We start from the raw sequence: 20,853 nt of genomic DNA on the forward strand, positions 1-20,853 counted from the left end.
TGTATGTATTTAATGTTTTATGTTAATATATGTATTATACCTGTGTGCATGCATGCATGTATGCTAAAGTAAAGCAAAGCCCTTCCCTCTGTGGGGTTCTAAAAAGTAATTTCATGTATGTATAGAGTTATTTCAAGGATGGGAGATGGGAGACTGTTGTAAGAGACTAATGTAAGTCATACAATACATCACAATAAGGATATCGATTAATTTCATATATTTTAAAATTAATGAAGACCAATAATCATAATTCATGTCCCTCATGACATGTTCTTCATGGACACATTAGTGAATATGACTTATTTACATCTACTTATGCAAGTTTATGAATAATCTCTTACAACCACGTCTTCCCTTTTTAACAAGTTATTGAATGGCTTTTTAGATGATAGAAGTTCTATATTAAGAAAGCTTTACAGCACTCATTTTTCTATTCGTCCTTACCTCAAGGAGAAACGAGTGTCGTGAGACAACAGAGTTCTTGTCCGACTTATGTCAGCATCCTCAAGCCATATATATGATTAGTTATTTTCATTCCTCAGAGTTACACACTTGTACCTGTCAAACCAATATTTACATCAAGCAATGTGGCTGAAAATCAAAGAGGCTTTTATTGCTGCCTCTATTACAGATGTAGGAATAGTTTCGTTTTGCAAAAAGAGGGGGGAAGAGTGTTATAAGTTGATTGTCCAACCATGACATGCTACACAAAGCATCACAAAACCAATGCCCCACCATAGCTCCTCAAAGCCATTAAATGTATAAGGTACACCATGTGCCACATGGTAACTCTATCCTTCAAAGATCTATTTGATCTACATATGTGCATGCAAGTCCACGACAACTCCTCTTTCTGTACAGAAATACTGTAATTCTGTATATCTTACTGGTAATGTAAGAAGTTCAAAGTTGCACATACTGTAATTCTGGAGTTATGACTAATGTGATACTAAGATACAAACAGGACACTCTTATATGTCATATAATCCACTAACTTCGGTATCAGCATAGTGCAACAATCTCCGCAATCGCTGCACAACATGACAGTGGAAGGGCAAAGCAGTCCGCCTGAATGGAAATGCTGGGCTGACTGTTAGCCATGAAAGTGCTTGAAGTTCTGCAGCTATCATTTCCACCATTAAATGAGCTTCTGAACCATGATCACAGCCCCCCTCAGTATGCATTGGCTTTGCAAATTTTGTCTTCAACACTGCATCATTTCCCAAACTGGCACTCAGCCCCCCCTGTTGTGAGTTGGGACCCGTAAAACTGCTCATGTGGCCAACTAAACCAACAAAGAGTGTCGATGGCCACTCTTCAGTGGACTTGCTGTGCATTAGCTCTGTTCTTATGGAAGGGATTGTCCTTGAAACAATGAAGGCTGATGCTATTGTCGTGGCCAAACCACTCTTTCGAAGAAGTTGTTCAATGGTGGGTGATTCAGAGGCACAACATGTTGGAAGTTGCAGAGGACTAGACATGAATCGCAGTCCATGAGCAGGTACAAACATGTAAGAAGCTGCTGTTGATGCAAGAGTTTTCACCAATCCAACTCCGGTTCCCAGGGCAGTCAACACATTTGCACTGCTTGAGTTCAACCAGCTTGACGACCCCACATTTTGAGATCCACCTATTCCAGCACTCGACTGTGACCCTACATCGTTGAGCCCCACCATTTGCAAAGAGTGATCTAGCATGATATTGATGAAACTTACACTCTGCACCAGATGGAAAGCCCCTCTGCATGCATCATTCTGTCCATGGCCACTTCCACCCTGCTTTCTTGTGGCACTTGAACCTATTTCAGTTTTGACATAACTGGAAGCCTTGTTTCGCGACATGAAGACCGACGAAGATGACCCAGGGGATGAAGGCATGCCACCCCCCAGGCTCATGGTTCTGTCCACCAATGTGGTTACATCTTGGGGCTGAAGTGAACTACTGCTTCCCACAACACAACTACCGTCTGATGGTTGCTGCCAAATTTGCACTGGCCATTTTCTGACTTCCATGCCTCCGACAGTGAAAACAGCCTTCTGCCATTCTGCAAACCCCACATAAAGCCTTGAATTTTCTAGAAATTATTATCACAAATTTAATTCAAAGAGGCAGGCTACACTTGAGATCAATAACAGAAAGAAAAGAGAGTTTACCTTGACATTCTAGCTCAAAAAATGCACCGACACGGGTGATTACCATGGCACGTAGCTTTGCAGATCCTGTACCAGTAGCCATCGACAGCAACTGACAACCATGCATAAGAACCTGAACAAAAAGGCTATGCAATCCCTTTATGTCCCATCGCCCACCACCACCAGACACAGGAAACAAATGCACATCTAAAAGCTCTCCTCTCGCATCTGTCCACACAGATGCCAACCACTGCCAATCTTCTGTCCAACCATAGCAGCAATGCAAATTGGCCACCTTCTGAGTCCCACTACATGTTATGTCAAAATCTGACCCACTGTCTGCTACTGTACCATGCATGGTCTCTGATGGCCCAGGATGCACACTTCCTGAAACCTCATCAAATCCAGCAAAACGTGAAGCAGAAAATCCAACACCGTGATCCAACATGCCCGGCTCTGCCAAGATAAACAGTGGCTCAAAGAGATACCTAGAAGTGTCATGCAAGTGGTGCCCACCATCAACAGTACTGGGCTCATTTGAAATCCCTTGCTGTTGCCACGAGTTATCCCAGCTATTAGTGCGAAATGCACTGGATTCTAGGAGGGAATCCTGTCCAGGTAAGGCTGTGCTTGACCCAGAATTCCGTCCAGTGCCACAATCCTTCCACACACCAGATATGGCTGTGCTGGTTTGCAAAGGTAAAGGACGACCTCTGCCTGGTTGAATGTTATGTACAGAAAGATCAGGACTGCTAGAAACGCGAGGTATACGGCGTATTTTGTTATAGACACTAAATGCTACTTCCTTCAAAGAGTCCATATCCACCGAAATGGGACTACTTGACTTGAATATAGTTTCTGCTGTCAAGACTTGCAGGACCAGCTTTGAAGTTGAAAATCCGATTATCCCTTGGGCCGGGACACTTGTAGGATCCTCCACAAATCCTAATCCTGCAGATGTTCGTTGCATTTGACTGGAAATGCTTGCTCTCCTTTGTTTATCGGAGATTGCAATATTACGCCCAATGCTCTGACAAGCGACAAGCATGGTTTGGAGAACTGCATCTGGATCTGATGATGGACATATCACATAGTACACCTGCGTGTGGACTTTGTTTAGTGCATGCACATTCATTCAAGTAAAGCTTCTAAAAATCTCAAGGCGCCCATGCGTGCGCGCGCGCGCACAACATAATAATTCCATTTCTCAATTGACAATAGTGCAAGAAAAAAGACCACAGTGACTACATACCAGGCAGGGACCATTTTCAGGTTCTCTTTGAGCAGTGCTACTTGTAGACACTGGAAGAGATTTACAGGCTTTGCTAAGTGCTTTTTGAAACTCAGGAAAGTTCCAAATTTTGTTGAAACTCATTGCATAGTGACTCAAAGGACATGAAGCATTTAATTGCCCATGTTGTTGAGATGCTTGTGAAGGGAAATCTGCAGCCACAAAACCAGAAAAAGCATGCTTTCCAGATGTTGGAGGAAAGCTGGTTTGTCCAAACACCATGTTACCGGCCACATGCGTTCCTAACCTGCATGCTTCATATACTGCTAGCAACAACAGAAAGACACCAGCTTGAGTACTTACACTTGTCATGGCTAACCTCACCATTTCTATGGTATCAGCTGACTTCAAAAACAGGCTCTGATTCACTTGCTTGCTTTTTTAACCCTAAGAAAGCAATTTCAATGTATGAAGCTGGTGTGCTGGTAGGCTTCAGAAGGACAAGAAAACTCACCACAGCTTAACTGCTGAAGGTAGTCAGCTGTGGCTGATAGAAGCGAATCTATTCTAGGGCACACCACATAATAGGTAACCTAAGAGGACAGTCCACACATAAGCTCTTAGTCATGAAAAAGTTTTGAGGTTTAGGATTTAGGGTTGTTAAAGTGCAGGTGGAAACTTACTGGCTTAGCTGTTGCATAAGGCTCAAGTGGGGCCTTCTCCCAGAGATGAAGAGTGCTAGACGATACCTTTAGCCAATCATCTTGATACCTGTGGCAAAACCACAAAGCTATCAAAACTTGAGTCCTGAATACAATGTAGGTTGCATGATGCCCGAGTACATGTCAACCTCTTGACGGATCAGAACTCAGTGTCTTATAAGCTATCAATGCATGGGGATAAAAAAGAATAATTCAAAAGCGGCATACCCAACAAGTAAAGATGGCATGGGGAGTGCCACGACTGTTGGTCCACCTCGACAAGTACTAGGTTGGGCATCGGTTTCAACCAAACCTGTTTCTTGACCACATCGCCTAGTGCACCCATCATCTGACAAAGACGAGCCTTCCATAGCCCAGCTACTACTACTTCGATGCCCATCACAGGGCTGACTTTCAATATCCTGCACAGATGTCTTCATACCTGGTGGCCCTGTTGTGCATTGTGGAGGGGTGATAGGCTCACCCGTAACAGTGCTAGCTGTTTCCTTCAAATCACTTGGTGCACTATCAGTTCCAAATGAGTCGCTTAAAAAAGCCCGACCCCTTAACCATTCACCCAGGCTTAAAGGTCCATCCAAATGAGCATCCCCAAAAGCAGTAGCCATTGCAACACGCATGTCAGACTGTAAGATTGTGGCTACTGATGCAGCTGATATCTGCCCACTCAATAAGAGAAGATGTCTTAAAATGTCAGTCAGAAAGCACTCCTGCAAGCGCTCATCCTCAAACATCAAATCAGTTAAATATAGAACGCCCAAAATAATAACCAAGTCAAAACGATCCTACCTCACTTGCCAATGGGTCCAGAAGCTCAACACCAGCATTGTCAAGAAAATGGGAAGCACAAAGCATTCCCCCACATCCTGCATGGATCATTCCAGGCCCACATACAGATTTATGTCTTTCCTGTTCCTGAGATGTCAACCATCCAAAGGGCCCATCCCCACAGTCACCATCAAACGCAACATCAAAAGGTACCGAGCACTGCTGAATCAATAGTGGAAGAGTATCGAGAAGTTCTTGCCAATGATTTGGCCTTGTATTTGATGAGGCATTTTCTTGACTTATTAGAGCTCCAGGCTCGATTGACATTGATGTTATCCCAGAGCTGGTCTGAGTACTTTCATTCCATGATGAATGAGGTGTATTTTGCAGTTTGGGAGTTCCAACCGGACGCCACACTCCAACTTGAGACACACGAGGCCCATCATGGACCTCTTCGTCCACGTCACCAGCGATTCGTGAGGGGATACGATCCTTTTTTTTCCTTTCTTGTTGATTGATTACACCCACCTTGGCAGCAAATGTGCTTGAATCTGAAGTAAAGATAGAATCCAAATGCACTTCTTTCATACTCCCAAAAGAAGATTTAGCTGTTGCTACATTCTTATACAAGTGTGCATCCCTGACTTGCAGAAAAGCTAATTGTAACAGGCAGCAATCGACCTCTGTTGCAAGAATTGTAGTCGGAAATCGTCTTGGCAGGATCTGATCAAGAGCCTTCTGTCCATAAATACAAGCACCTGACTCTGTCCATACAGTTTCTCTGATAGGCATCTTCCTTCCCAATAGTGATGGCTTTTCAGTAGGAAACCTTCCCACCATACTATGTAAGTTAGAGGTGGATTTTTCCTTCAGATATTTGACTACAGTACCACCACTCTTTAGCCTTTTTCCATTAAAAACTGCTCTATCAGAAACAATCTCATAATGTTCCCGTTTTCTCTCAAAACTCTGTGCCTTCGGAGAAGGAGGTGGAGTAGCACCGTAGACATAGAGATCAGATCCTCCTGTGCCATCCAACTGAGCTTTTCTGGCTCCAGGCAGGTATGGAGACTTGAATACTGACTGCTGCTGATACACATCCCGTCCACTCGGAAACGACACGGGTTCATATCCTGGTGCCAAAAGTAGCACTGCCTCAACCTTAGGCAACGAGTCCAATATTGCATTCTGATTATCTGGCACCACATCTGGAGTTTTCACACTCTCTTGCAACTCCTGGAAACCAGAAACAAGCCCTGTTACCTTAACATCCTTAGTGGAGACCGGCTGCTGCTCGAGTCCCTCCAAGGCAGGTATATCCAATATGGGTAATAGCATGGGATCCGAAAATTCAAGACAACCGTTTCCAGGAGAACTAATCCCGTCCATGCAATCTGTCAGAGGAAACAAAATTGCCTGAGACTCTGCTGTACCAGGGGGCTGCAACAAGACAAAAACAAGGTAGATGTGAGGCATACAACACCTCCAAGCAGAAAACTTAAGAGCATGGGATGCATTAAGGCATGCATCTAAGAAACCAAATTATAAAGTCTCACCTCCCCAAAATAAAGTCCATCATCTTCAAAAAAATCGCCAAAATCTCCAAATTCGGCAAGAATATCTGCATCATTCTCAATCCCCATGTTGAGACCCCTATCATCTTCTGGCCACTCCCATGGTGTTCCTACCTGGCTACTGGCAGCTTTCGGGGTACCCACCATCCCTGAAGCACCAGCATCGGCTCGATTCTGAAGAGACCTCGAAACATCATTTGAAACTTCTCCCCCAGAGCTAGAACTTCTCTTTGTAGCTTTCAACACAGGAGCTTCCTGGGTTGTTCCTCCAGATTGCCCCCATTTGACAACAGCAGCAACATCCTGCATCAAAGCCACTACCTTGCTTAGCAATTTCCAATGTCAATGATGCTCTATATTTAACCCTGAAAAACTTAATGACATCCTTTCACATGTAAAAGGGTACCTCAAATCCCTTCATTTCATCATCTATGAGCTGTCTAGATGCAACATGTGTCAGCTTCCCTTTTACTACAAGGGATTCGGCATCTGCTTCTAGTTCCCCTGGTGCTACTCCAGCTTCACCATCGGTATCACTTGTGCTGCTACCATGGCTACTGCTATTCTCTATGCTGCTTCCCCCACTGCTGCTTGTACTACTGCTACAGCTCTTGTTACTGGGACTTTTGATTCCATGCGACGCATTTGTGCTAGCATGTAGGCTATCTAGCCTTTCATCATTCACTTTACACCTGCAGGCAGATCTGTCAACCTTCAAAAGAAGTAATATTCAACTCTTGAATCAAAGATGGCATCACTCAAAAGTACATCACCAATCACTATCAAAATCACTGCAAATAAAACTACCATGATCCATAGGAATTGGCAATTTTGGGTCCTGCATGAAGCTCGTCCTCAATCCATGTGGTACCCACCCACCTTTGCAGCCAGCACCTGCAATTGATGGTATCTGTTGGAAAATTTCTTAAAAGACAGTTCACACCATATTACTACAGATGCAATCATTGGCAAACCTCTTTAAGAATATCCTTGCTGGCACAGCAGGTACAAGTGGAACAAGCACGGCTTCAGGAGGATAAAGCAATGTCCTTACAACTTGATGACTATATTTTGTACAGCTTCCATCCTCTCTTTCTGCATCCATTGTCCCATTTCTTCCTGTGTTTTGTCCCACGTGAAGACCCCTGCTCTTTGATACTTTCAATACCGGTGTGGCATGGCTGTCATGACCAAAGCTAACCTCGGCATGAAGACCAGATGCTGAGCTTATCCCATGGTAGCAAGATGATGCCATGTGAAGAGGTGGTTCCAACTGGTCGTTTACAGCTTTCATCTTACTGCAACAGAATCAGTATGGGGTGTCACTGATGCTATGAGCCTTGCTCTGGAGCCATCCACAAGTCTGCAAGCCCCACCCTGAGGGCAAATTTACAGCATATTTTTTCTCACACAAACTGCACTACATGCCTACTTCAAAGCAGTAGAACCCAACCTCCAAACAATTCTATCTTCTATCCATGTATGCATGCAACTTACATTACAAAGAAAAACTTGTATGTATTCAATACCTTAGATATGCGCAAATAAAGACAAGAACCTCATGGACCTTGACACTCAACAAAGAACTCGTTGACCTTGACATTGAGGCAAAAAAGAACTTAAAGAAATGATACATGTTAATATTTTGCTTAGCATGCATGTCAGGAGCATACTTATGGGAAGCACGTGAAACAGGGGTTCAAAAAGAGGGATGGGGAGGGCTTTTCAGCCATTCTGATTCTAGAAGGCAGATTCCTGGCAAACTCAGCCATTTCCCTCTTTGTCATTTTGGTCCCAACTGTTTTCTCTTGGTGCTCCCCATTGTAGAGAGTTTCAGGCCAAAAATCCCTTTTTTGTGGTTTCTTCTCTCCCGTCTTTTTACTTTTCGTATCCCCTCCCACCCTTCTTCCCCATGCTTTCATCTTCCTTGGTAACATGGCATTTTCCCACCTCAAACATGATGATTCCATTTCCTTTCTTTGTTGTTTCTTCTCTCCCGTCTTTTTACCTTCCAGTCTTCTTCCCCATGCTTTCATCTTCCTTGCTAACATGGCATTTTCCATTTCCAATTCCACTTCTGTTTGTGTTTTCCTTTTATTTCCCATGATTAAGGTGACGAAACAATCACTGCAATGCAAAAGAGACAAACTCCCATGGACACAGGGGTGGGCAGACAGACAACAGGCCAGTGGTTGTGTGCATGTGGACAAGAACCTGATGGTGTCAACTATTCAAAACAGACAAATAAATCCCCAGTTCATGCTTTGTTGGCAAGATTAGGAGAAGTATTACAAGGGCTGAGTAGAAACATCCAACCTTAAACTAATGGCTCATAGGTACAGGAAACAGAGCAGTAGCGTGAGTTCGAACCTCATGAGGCATGGCCACTACTTATCTCCCTTTTGTGCAGCCACAGGGCAAGGCTGCCAGGAGCAGCAGGAATACAGAAATTAGCAACACGCCACATGCGTCATGTGCACAGTGTGTATCTACCATGTGCTACACGACTAGCTTCGAGGTTGAGGAAGCTTGGAGCTAGGCAGGCTGATTGGCGAGCTGAGTTAGGGATAGACTAACGGGCAGGCACCCAAGTATGGACGGGCAGGCGCCCAAGTGTGGACGCCCGATGACCGGCCAAGAGCCTATAAAAGGGTGGCCAAGGTTAGTCATTAGTCATATAGAGTCTCGCGTGACTTTGTGAGAGCTCTATGGTCAGGAGCCTGGATCTAGTGCAGACATGCACCTGCTTCATGCAGCCGAGGCCGGCAGCAGTCTCGAGGCCCGCGAGGGTAGCTTCGTGGCGGTATGGGACGTCACGAGGTAGAGATTGGTCGGTGCATCCATCTAGTTAGCTCAGCTGGTGGCTCGGTGGGGACAGCCAAGACTTGTGGGCTTGCCCACGGCTGTCAAGGTTGGGAGGTGAGTCAGGCTTGCACCCCCGTCATCTTTGTATCGTTTGTTTGCAGGTTTCGAATCTTGTACCAGGAGCGTTCTACGAGGAGATCCCATGGGGATTTGACAGTGGTATCAAAGCAAGCCTCATGAACGAGCAAGTCAGTAGGTAGAGAAAAAGAGGTCGAAGAAAGGTATGAGTTCGAGAAGCTTGCTGTTTTTTCTGTGCATACTGCTGTTTTTCAGAACTCAGCATGTTGTGTTTACATCGTTAGGACTTAAAAGTAGTGGTCATAGAAAGGGTTGTCTTGTTAAGCTAGAAGAAGGGCTGTGGTTTTTTGAACAAGTGAAAGCGGTGTAGTTTGTCGGCTGTGCGAATCTGTAAGAGAAAGAAAGAAAGAAAACTATATTAACGTCCTTTAGAGGCCACATCTGACCTATAAGACTAATCGGATACATCCATGTGATTACATTCCACTTCGGGGGCAACAAAATGAAAATAGAGATAAAACTAAAAATAGAGATGGTTGTTAACGATTGGGATGCGGGTCGGCTACTGTTTGGCTGCGCAGCACTTACGAGGGAAGAAGGTAGCCTTGGAATCATTCGCACACAGGCGGATATGCGCATGCAAGCAGGCAGCTCTACGCATGCAGAGCGAGCACGAAAAGCTACTCCAAATGGCGCCGTTTTCAGAGGAAGCGTGGCAGGTGATGGGCCCTGTAGAGCCGACAGGTGGCGACCAGCCGCTTTTCGTTTTTTTTTAGCTCTCGTTTTTTTTAAAAAAACACATGTTGCTTTTCGTTTTTAGAACCTATAGCGTGGGGTTTTAAAAAAATTCAAATCGAAGAGCTGTTTTTTTTTAAATTAAAAATAAACATGTGGCTTTTACAAGCTTTCTATGTGGCTTTTCTAAAAGCCATCTAGCATGTTTTTTTTAATTATTTAAAAAAACCACACTTTGGTAAAAAGGATTTTTACAAACCCAAGTCTTGCTTTATAAGTGTTTTTTTTCTTTTCTTTAAGAAAACAGAATATATATATATATATTTATTTATTTATTTATTTATTTATTATTTTTATTTTTATTTTTATTTTTTTGCCAAAAAAAACACAAAAGGAAAAGCTAAAGTTAGCTTTTGGGAAAGCCTATATATTCCCATTAAGCGGGCTTCTTGCCACACATCTCTCAAGTCCTCAAGCTCTCGAGTTCTCTAGCACTCTTATTTGTGCAAGATCAATTTTTTCTCTCACCTTGCCCTCTTCAAGATGTCGACCCAAGAATCCGAGTTGGAGCCCCTTATCGAACGTGAAGACCTGCCGGCTACGGAAGACACCAATGCCGATCTTTTCGACCATTATGTGTCAAAATCAAATTTCCAAGAATTTAAAGTTGCTCTCGAAGCTTCTTCCTCGGAATGTCAAGCACAAATCGCCGCGCAGATGCAGGCTTTACAGAACTCCATCTCTTTGTTGACCACTACTCTATCTACTCTTTCGGGTATGGATACCTTGACATCTGCTTTGGGCCCCAATATTACTCCCGAACAGCTTGGGGGCGAGCAAAAGCAACGTACCAAGGACATAGTGGACACTTGGCTACATAAGTGGCAAGTTCATTTTCAGTTTCATCCATATGACGATGGAAAAAAGATCCAATTAGCAACAGGTTTCCTCTCAGGCAAAGCTTTGCTTTGGTGGAAGAAACTCAACCCTAAACCAACGACTTGGGCACAGTTTGAAGATGTCTTCAAGAAAGAATTCCTCAAGAAAAAGGATGACTATGATGTTGTTGCCCGGTTTACTACTTTGACCTTGACCTCGCACAACCTCACTTATGAGGTCTACCTCCAGAAATTTAGGGACTTGCAGATGAAAGCTACGAAGATGGATCCCACAACTCTTTTGGGGTTCTTCATAGCCGGTTTACCCGACTCATATCGTTTACAGGTTAAAAATAACAAATGCAAAACTTTGGATGAAACCATTCATTCCGCTCGTATCTATGATGATACAATGGTCTCTTCCAAGTCTAAACCCGTTACCGAGCAGGGGAACAAGCACAAAAGGAAGTTCTCTGCACCAATGGCTAGCACGACTGAAGGAAAGTCTTCGGACCAACCTTCGAAGAATTCAACTTCGACACCAACGAAGAAGAAACGTCTCCTTAAAGCTTTGAAGCTCAAGGAGGAGGGATGTTGCTTCATCTGCGAAGAAAAAGGACACATGCGTAACGAGTGCCCGAAGCAAAAGGGTGCAAAGACCAACGCAGGACCCAAGCCAAAGACAGCTAACAAATTGTCTTTGGCAGGTACGTCAGTTACTGTACTCTCGTCCTAGTACATGTTCTGATTGTCTGTTGTAAAGTTTTTGGCTTGCATGATCTTCTCCGAGTTTATGGAGAAGTGAATGGCCATAGAATCCACATTCTTCTAGACCCTGGCAGCTCACACAACTTTGTTAATTACAAACTTGTGCAGAAATTGGGTCTTGACACAACACCCAATGATCATACCTATGAGGTATACCTACCTGCGGGTCGGCAAGTATGGGATCGAAAGGTGGAGATGCTACCAATCCGGATTCAGGACTACAAAGGTACTCTGGAATGCTATATTATGCACCTAGAACATGTAGACTTGTTATTAGGGATTGAGTGGTTTAAGACTCTTCAAGTCCAGATAGATTAGTCTAGTCATTTTTTTTTTTTTTGAACATAGGAACACCCAGTATAGTATCTTAGGTGATTATATACATCCCTCTCAGGGACCTCTTGTAAATACAGTTGATGAAACCGGCCTCTGATAGAAAACCAGAGTGCGGTAAGAGCTAACACCCGTCCACTTGTAGTCTAGATGAAAAACCAAACACAGATTGGGGCTAGAGTGCCCAAATCTGAATACACAACGACACCTATTGGCCCCAAAGCTTGGCGCCCCTTGCGGTATTTCTTTATTCCATTAAAATAATATGTATGGCTGAGTACAACATAAAAACCAGCCAAGAGTTTACACCTGTAGTCCAATCTGACTGCCCACAAATCCTTCTCAGCACAGAGGATCTATGCACACAGATCTGTGTCTTCAAGCAACACACTGTGCCTCCCTCTGATCAGCCAAGTTCACAAAGCAGGCCAGCCATGGGCATACATCTGGCATAACTCATAAGCATGATACATCTTCTCAGCTCAACATACATGTGCTGTTCAATCCCTGTCTTAATCCCTTGTCAATCTGCTATACTCCTCCTCTCACAAGGAGCCAGATAACACATACCTGTAGCAGACATCAAGCAATAGAAAGAGAGATGGATGAACAGAGTCAAGGCTTACCAAGTTCAGCTCGTGAAACAACTCTGGAGGAAGCAACAGCACCAATCTGTGCCTGCAGGCACTTGAACCCACAATCCTGCTTCACACATGTGCTTGCACTTGCCTGTATCTTCCTCCTGATGCTCACTCCTATGCTGTCCTTGAAAGTACAGATCTGAAAATCAGCACTGTACTTGATTGTACCGCCTCAGGATGCGTGCCAGGCGTTGTACTTGCAAAAACAGCCTGCTGTCCACTTCTGTACCTGTCTGAATCAGCATGTACAGGTCTGTCCAGCACCTGTAAACACTTCTGCAGCAACTGTACCGTCTGTACCTTGCTGCCCGTACACTGTACGGCAGCCGTACCAAGTGTACCTGCTGAAAAACAAGCTGTGCAGCCTGCACAGGCCTTCTGCGCAGCCCCTAACAGCAACAGCTTGTGCGCCGCCAGCAACAGGAGAGAGAAAGAGAGAGAGAGAAAGTCCTGCTCTGGCCGTACAGTGCTGTACGGCTGTCTCTCTCAGAAAAACAGCAACAGTTCTGATCTTCAGCAGCCGCCTCCCCTTCCTTCAGCTTCTCCACGCATAGAATACATGCTTTTGCTCCACGACTCCCAAAAAGGAAGAGAGAGAGAGAGAAGAGAGAGAAACTCTCCAAAAGTGGCTCCTCCCCCAAAAATAATAATAATAAGCCCTAGGGCCCAACTTGAATAAGTTCCCTAGGGCCACTAAGGCCTAGGGGCAACTTTTATAAACATTAAAAGTTAATGTTTTAATGTTCCCCCTTCACACCTAGGGTTGTCCACACATCTTTGAACACTGTCCGGGCACCCCCCATGTGAATCATAAAATATTCTGACCCTGCAACCACCATGCCCACACTTGTCCTGCTCCATTTTCACAGGGCCATGACATACCCCCCTCTTGAAAGATGGCAAGCGTCCTCGATTGCATTCTGGTGATGCATCAAAATATCCAAAGTGAAATATACAATATGGCAAGATCAGCGTCCCAATCGCTCTGAGCCATACACATGTATCAATATTCACTGCAAACCAATGGCATAGTAATAGTCCAAGTTGTATACCACTGTGAACCATACATATCCACAAAAATCTCCATGTGACTAGTACACATATATCATAGAAGTCCCATAAACAGATGTACTGTCAGCCTCAGTACCTTCGGATGAGATAAAATCTGCACCAAGCGACCTCTAGATGTCATCTGAGCCTGTCTGTATCAAGGGAGTGGAGGTGCTACCCCCCTCTTGAGCATCAGGTAATGCTCCAGACCCATGCTCTGCTGAACCTGAATGAGCCACAATAAGAGTCGGCTCTAACTCAAAGGCATCGAGATAAAGCTGCAAAACCTGAGGTGAATCTGTTAAGTCACCTTCCTCCATCCACTTCGCATCCATCGGTGAATAGTTCTTGAACTTCACAAGATAGCGACGGGAAACTTTACCTCGTACCTTCTTTTCTTTATGTGCCAGTATCTGCTCTGGAATCAGAACCTCATCAAGTTCCTCAACTTCCGGCTGAGCCTCATCCGATACATCCTCAGGCACATCCCCACGGAAAGGTCTAAGAAGACTCACGTGAAAAGCATTGTGAATCCTCCAGTGATCTGGTAACTTCAAACGATAGGTTACCTCACCAATCTTTTCCAAAACCTGAAAAGGCCCATAATATCGCATGCTCAACTTAGGGAATAAGCGCTCTTTAGCCTTCATCTTCTTGAGTCTAGCCTTTTCAAAACGCAAAAGAACCCAATCACCCAATGCAAACTGTAAATCACGTCTGTGACGGTCTGCGGCTTGCTTTTGCTTCTGCTGAGTTTTCTGGAGGGCCAACTTAACTCTCCGATAAGCTTCATCCAAGCTCTCCACATACTGATCAGCCTCAAAAATCTTATCCTTTGTATGCAAAATGGGTGGTAGCTTCTTCCCTCCTTCTACAATCTCAAAAGGCGCCTTGCCTGTCGAGCTATGTACAGTGTTGTTATATGCAAACTCCACCAAAGGAAGATACTTTTCCCATTGTTGCTTGTGCTCTGACACATAACACTTTAGAAGATCCAACACTGTAGAGTTAGCCTCTTCTGACTGACCATCTGTCTGTGGATGAAATGACGATGAAAACTTGAGAGTTGTACCCATGTTGTCGAACAACCCTCTCCAAAACAAACTCGTCATCCGTGGATCACGGTCACTAATGATAGACGTAGGCAAGCCATGATACTTGAAGATGTTCGCCATGAACAACTTCACCATATGATCCACTTTAATTGTCTTCCTCACGGGAATGAAATGAGCCTGCTTACTGAACCTGCATATGATTGTCCAGATACCATCATTTCCCGTTTGAGTCCGTGGAAGATCAAATACAAAATCCATGGCAATGCTCTCCCAAGGTCTATCCGGAATAGGTAAAGGCTGTAATAACCCTGGTGTCTTCTGACGGTCAAACTTTACCTTCTGACATACGATGCATTGCCTCACAAAGGCATCAACATCTCTTCTCAAGGTTGGCCAATAAAAGAAAGTCTCCACTGCTTTGACCGTGGCGTCAATACCTCTATGACCTGCATACGGTGGAGCATGACTTTCAATCATAACCTTGAGTCGCAATGGCCTGGTAACACACAGTCTGCCATGCATCAATAAAAACCCATCTCTGAGAGTGTAATGCTCATGCCGCTGACCCTCAGACATCTGATCATACAACCTTTCAAAATCCTCATCATGGGCATACTGCTGTTTCATTTCATCAAGCTCATGATGATAAGCAAGTGAAACTGCAGAGACCTGTGGCTTGCGTGACAAAGCATCTGCCACTACATTCTTTTTGCCTTCCACATGCACAATCTGGAAGTGAAACATTGACAAAAAGTTTGCCCAACGCATATGCTTCTCTGAAAGCTTAGTCTGCGTGAGGAAATATCGCAAAGTCTGATGATCTGTCTGCACAGTGAAATCAGCCCCAAGCAAGTAGTGTTTCCATGTAGAAAGAGCGTGAATTACAGCCAACATCTCTTTCTCATACACCTGCAAATGCTTCTCGGCATCTTGCAAAACTCTACTCTCATAGGCTATCACATGTCCCTCTTGCATGAGAACTGCACCAATGCTACTTCCACATGCATCACACTGGACAACAAAAGCCTTTCGGAGGTCCGGTAACACCAATACTGGGTCCGAAGTAAGCTTTTCTTTGAGCTTTTTGAATGCTGTAATTTCCCGATCAGCCCATCTAAACGGAGTTGCTTTCTTCGTCAAAGCATGAAGAGGCGAAGCAATTTCAGCAAAGTGCCGTATGTAACGCCTGTAATAGGAACACAATCCTAGAAAGCTGCGTACATCATGCACGGTCCTCAAAGCTGGCCAATTAAGTATTGCTTCCACCTTGGCTGGATCCATACGGACTCCATGACCAGACACAATATGCCCCAAGAAATGTATCTCCTGCAAGAAAAACTCACTCTTCTTGCCATTAACCACCAACCTATGGTTTCTGAGTTCTGCAAACACAATGGCCAAATGCCTTCTATGCTCTTCCTCAGTTTGTGAATGCACAATCATATCATCAAAGAATGTGCCCACAAACTCTCTATGAGGCCTGAAAATCCTGTCCATCATTCTGTTAAATGTGGCAGGCGCATTCGTCAAACCAAAGGGCATAACCAAGAACTCATACAACCCAACCGTGGTTCGGAATGCTGTCTTATGCACATCCTCGGGTCTAATGCGTATCTGATGATACCCGCTTTTCAAGTCAATACGACTAAAAACTGTGGAGCCCTGTAAGCGGTCCAAGATGTCATCGATCCTCGGTATGGGGAATCGATTCTTGATGGTATTCTTGTTAAGCGCCCTGTAGTCAATACACATGCGCCAAGAACCATCCTTCTTCTGCACTAAGAGCACAGGTGAGCAAAAGGGTGATGAGCTAGGCTGAATCAACCCCTTATTTAGTAGCTCCTGCACCTGACTCATAATCTCTTCCTGTTGGGCTGCACTAACACGATACGGCGGTCTATTCGGTGGAGTACTACCAGGAATCAGATCTATGGCATGATCTTCTGGCCTCTCAGGAGGTAATTCTCCTGGCAATGACTCGGAAAAACAGTCTTGAAACTCACTTAAGAAATCAGCCCTGTCCTTATCTAACATTGACAAATTAGACTTAGACTCATCATCCTGTGCATCCTTTACATAAATCAAGTACGCGGAAAGATGCTTTTTCATTACTGATGAAATCGCCGAAGCGGATACAATAGGAACAGATTCCCCTTTGAGTTTTACATCCAATACATGCTCTTTCCCTCTATGAGTCAGAGTAATTTTCCTATTGTAAGTATCCACCACCGCATGTACCCTGTGGCACCATGGCATCCCCAACAAAACATCACAGCCATCCAAAGGCATGATGAAAAACTCCTCGCTGTCCACATAACCCTGCAAATGAAGCCGAAGCTTCCCAATGATAGGAGTAACGGGTTCTGCATACCCTGGACAAGCCATATTTGCCTCATGTAACGGCCCCATCTCCTCTGCGCGAATCCCCAATCGGCCAGCCAAATCTGGTGAAATGAAGTTGGCTCTAGCACCTGTGTCAAAGAAGATCAAAGCATTCTGATCTCTCACTTTGCCCCATGCCCTGCACAACTCTGTGGCTTCACCACTTAGCTGCTCCCCCACAAGATCAGGAACTAAGCCTGCAGAAGGCTTTGGTTTCTTTGGCTTGGGCTCTCCTTTATTGTCAGGATCCTTCTTGGACGTTCTCTTGGGACAATTGAATGACATATGCCCCTCTTCAGTACAGTAAAAACACTTTTGAGCATCTCTCAAAGCTTGTCTTTCCTCAGAAGTCCTTTTGGGCATTGGCAACTTCTTATACTTCGTCTCTGTAGACCCTTTAGCATCACGAGAAGCATGCCCAAATTTTTCAGCTTTCTTGCCCAATTTCTTACTGCCTTTAAATCCAGATGAACCACCTGTGAGTAACGCATTGGCTGTCATAGCATTTTCAATCATCTGTGACATGTTCGTTACTCTTGTCTTTATACAGTAATCTCGTACCTCCTTGGGCAGCCCACAACAATACTTCTCTACCTGCTCAGATAATGGCACGGCACGATAAGAAGTCACTGGGAGTAGAGCTTCCCAAAACTTCTTGTTATAATCCTCCAAACTATCACACTTTGAAGCATCCAGCTTGTGCCATGCTGTCATAACATCCACCTCAAATGTAGATGTGAGCCAAACGGAAGAGAAAACCTGTTTGAATTGGACCCATGTAGTGGGTGCTATGCCCTGCAAAAGAAGAGTAGACCACCACTGCAAAGCATTGCCCTTGAGAAAAGTGGCAGCTTTCCTCACCTTCGAGGACTCTGTGTAATTCCCACCAGAAAAAGCAGCATCAAACTGCTGTAAAAAGGTAAGTGCCTTCAATTTATCCTTGGCCCCACTGAAAGTGTCAAACTTCACTGCAGCTCCCCCTTCCTTGTAATCCTTCGCCTTTCCCATAGGCGTTAGATTATCATATGGAAGTTGTTTCGTGAGATTGCTGCCCCCAACATTCATACCCATCATTGGGTCAACATTTCCCATTCCAACACCAGGCATACCATACATCCCAGCCATGTTTCCATACATTCCATGCTGCATACCTGGCTGCATGCCACCAAACATATTGCCTTGCATCCCAGGTTGCATGCTTCCAAACACATTTCCTTGCATACCGGACTGCATACCACCATACATATTCCCTTGCATGCCAGGCTGAAAATTGGCTCCAAAAGGCCCATACATACCCATGCCTCCCTGAGGATATCCCCCAGTCATGGATTGAAACACCGAGCCACCACCAAAGTACCCTGGATGCATGTTCTGCTGAGGAATAGGTGGCTGTCCATAGAAGGAACTCTGTGGGTTAGCACCAAAAGCATGCTGCATGTTCGGAAACTGTGCAGGAGATGGATCCTGTGGAGTGGTACCACGATGACCATGAGAAAGATTCTTCGAACGAACCTTCTTCTTCTTTTTCTGGGGCTCTGTGCGGGGCTCTGTGCGAGATCTCATAAATTCAGCAAATCTCTCGCTCTGTGTAAGCTGCATAAAAGTATCCATAACACCAGCCAAGCGATCTTTGAACCGAGCATCATCATCCTCTTTACCATGCACATCTTCTGGCTGTGTTACATCCTCATAAGGCTCAACATCTGCAGCCTGTTCTCCTGCAAAAATATCCTCAGATACATCTCTTTCAGGAGAAGTCTCTTGCTCTTCTTCTTCTTGATAGAAGTACTCTTCCTCTGTATCAGACATGGTTGCTGAATTTTCAGCGATGGCTTTCTCCAAAACAACCACGAGCTCACCCCCTTCAGAAAGTTGATGATTGGTCCCGGCAACGGAACCTTGAAACCGGCCTCTGATAGAAAACCAGAGTGCGGTAAGAGCTAACACCCGTCCACTTGTAGTCTAGATGAAAAACCAAACACAGATTGGGGCTAGAGTGCCCAAATCTGAATACACAACGACACCTGTTGGCCCCAAAGCTTGGCGCCCCTTGCGGTATTTCTTTATTCCATTAAAATAATATGTATGGCTGAGTACAACATAAAAACCAGCCAAGAGTTTACACCTGTAGTCCAATCTGACTGCCCACAAATCCTTCTCAGCACAGAGGATCTATGCACACAGATCTGTGTCTTCAAGCAACACACTGTGCCTCCCTCTGATCAGCCAAGTTCACAAAGCAGGCCAGCCATGGGCATACATCTGGCATAACTCATAAGCATGATACATCTTCTCAGCTCAACATACATGTGCTGTTCAATCCCTGTCTTAATCCCTTGTCAATCTGCTATACTCCTCCTCTCACAAGGAGCCAGATAACACATACCTGTAGCAGACATCAAGCAATAGAAAGAGAGATGGATGAACAGAGTCAAGGCTTACCAAGTTCAGCTCGTGAAACAACTCTGGAGGAAGCAACAGCACCAATCTGTGCCTGCAGGCACTTGAACCCACAATCCTGCTTCACACATGTGCTTGCACTTGCCTGTATCTTCCTCCTGATGCTCACTCCTATGCTGTCCTTGAAAGTACAGATCTGAAAATCAGCACTGTACTTGATTGTACCGCCTCGGGATGTGTGCCAAGCGTTGTACTTGCAAAAACAGCCTGCTGTCCACTTCTGTACCTGTCTGAATCAGCATGTACAGGTCTGTCCAGCACCTGTAAACACTTCTGCAGCAACTGTACCGTCTGTACCTTGCTGCCCGTACACTGTACGGCAGCCGTACCAAGTGTACCTGCTGAAAAACAAGCTGTGCAGCCTGCACAGGCCTTCTGCGCAGCCCCTAACAGCAACAGCTTGTGCGCCGCCAGCAACAGGAGAGAGAAAGAGAGAGAGAGAGAAAGTCCTGCTCTGGCCGTACAGTGCTGTACGGCTGTCTCTCTCAGAAAAACAGCAACAGTTCTGATCTTCAGCAGCCGCCTCCCCTTCCTTCAGCTTCTCCACGCATAGAATACATGCTTTTGCTCCACGACTCCCAAAAAGGAAGAGAGAGAGAGAGAAGAGAGAGAAACTCTCCAAAAGTGGCTCCTCCCCCAAAAATAATAATAATAAGCCCTAGGGCCCAACTTGAATAAGTTCCCTAGGGCCACTAAGGCCTAGGGGCAACTTTTATAAACATTAAAAGTTAATGTTTTAATGTTCCCCCTTCACACCTAGGGTTGTCCACACATCTTTGAACACTGTCCGGGCACCCCCCATGTGAATCATAAAATATTCTGACCCTGCAACCACCATGCCCACACTTGTCCTGCTCCATTTTCACAGGGCCATGACAGTTGATTTTGGTAATATAATGGATTCTTCCTTGTATACTGCTTTCCATTGTGTATTGATTCCACTTTCTTCATTTCTCATACCTTCTATGGATGTCAATGAATTAAGTGTATTTGAAAGCAAAGAATTACAGAAGATACTTGATTCATTTCAAGATGTATTTCCTAAGGAACTGCCATCGGGCTTACCACCTGAAAGGGCAGTAGATCATCGTATTAGCCTGGTCCCTGGTGCTCACCCTGTTAGTATTCCACCTTACAGGATGAGCCAAGCTAAGGAAGATGAGTTGGCCAAACAACTCGAAGATTATTTGAGGATGGGCCAGATCCGTCCAAGTAAATCACCTTGGGGTGCACCTGTGTTGCTT

At 44.8% G+C, this 20,853-nt stretch overlaps 1 protein-coding gene across 5 annotated transcripts in view; it reads right to left on the reverse strand.

Moving 5' to 3' along the window:
• Positions 1-493: 493 nt before the first annotated feature.
• The window catches only part of GCT (RNA polymerase II transcription mediator), a 76,644-nt gene continuing 56,284 nt past the window's right edge, over positions 494-20,853 (reverse strand). For 4 of the 5 annotated variants that reach the window (XM_086781705.1, XM_086781708.1, XM_086781707.1 and 1 more), the window contains 11 exons: positions 7,399-7,722; positions 7,232-7,318; positions 6,831-7,116; positions 6,407-6,727; positions 4,872-6,290; positions 4,293-4,741; positions 4,047-4,134; positions 3,878-3,956; positions 3,385-3,686; positions 2,154-3,231; positions 494-2,044 (listed from right to left, as the gene is read on the reverse strand). In XM_086781705.1, coding sequence (XP_086637831.1) covers positions 972-2,044; positions 2,154-3,231; positions 3,385-3,686; positions 3,878-3,956; positions 4,047-4,134; positions 4,293-4,741; positions 4,872-6,290; positions 6,407-6,727; positions 6,831-7,116; positions 7,232-7,318; positions 7,399-7,722 — 5,506 coding nt within the window. In that variant the 3' untranslated portion in view covers positions 494-971. Of the gene's footprint in view, positions 2,045-2,153; positions 3,232-3,384; positions 3,687-3,877; positions 3,957-4,046; positions 4,135-4,292; positions 4,742-4,871; positions 6,291-6,406; positions 6,728-6,830; positions 7,117-7,231; positions 7,319-7,398; positions 7,802-20,853 lie in introns of all 5 variants that reach the window. The other variant, XM_086781709.1, reaches the window with a different exon arrangement.

The sequence above is a fragment of the Cibotium barometz genome, chromosome 43 (assembly GCF_041138505.1).
Source record: "Cibotium barometz isolate CiBa-2024 chromosome 43, ASM4113850v1, whole genome shotgun sequence".
In the NCBI taxonomy this organism is placed as follows: domain Eukaryota; kingdom Viridiplantae; phylum Streptophyta; class Polypodiopsida; order Cyatheales; family Cibotiaceae; genus Cibotium; species Cibotium barometz.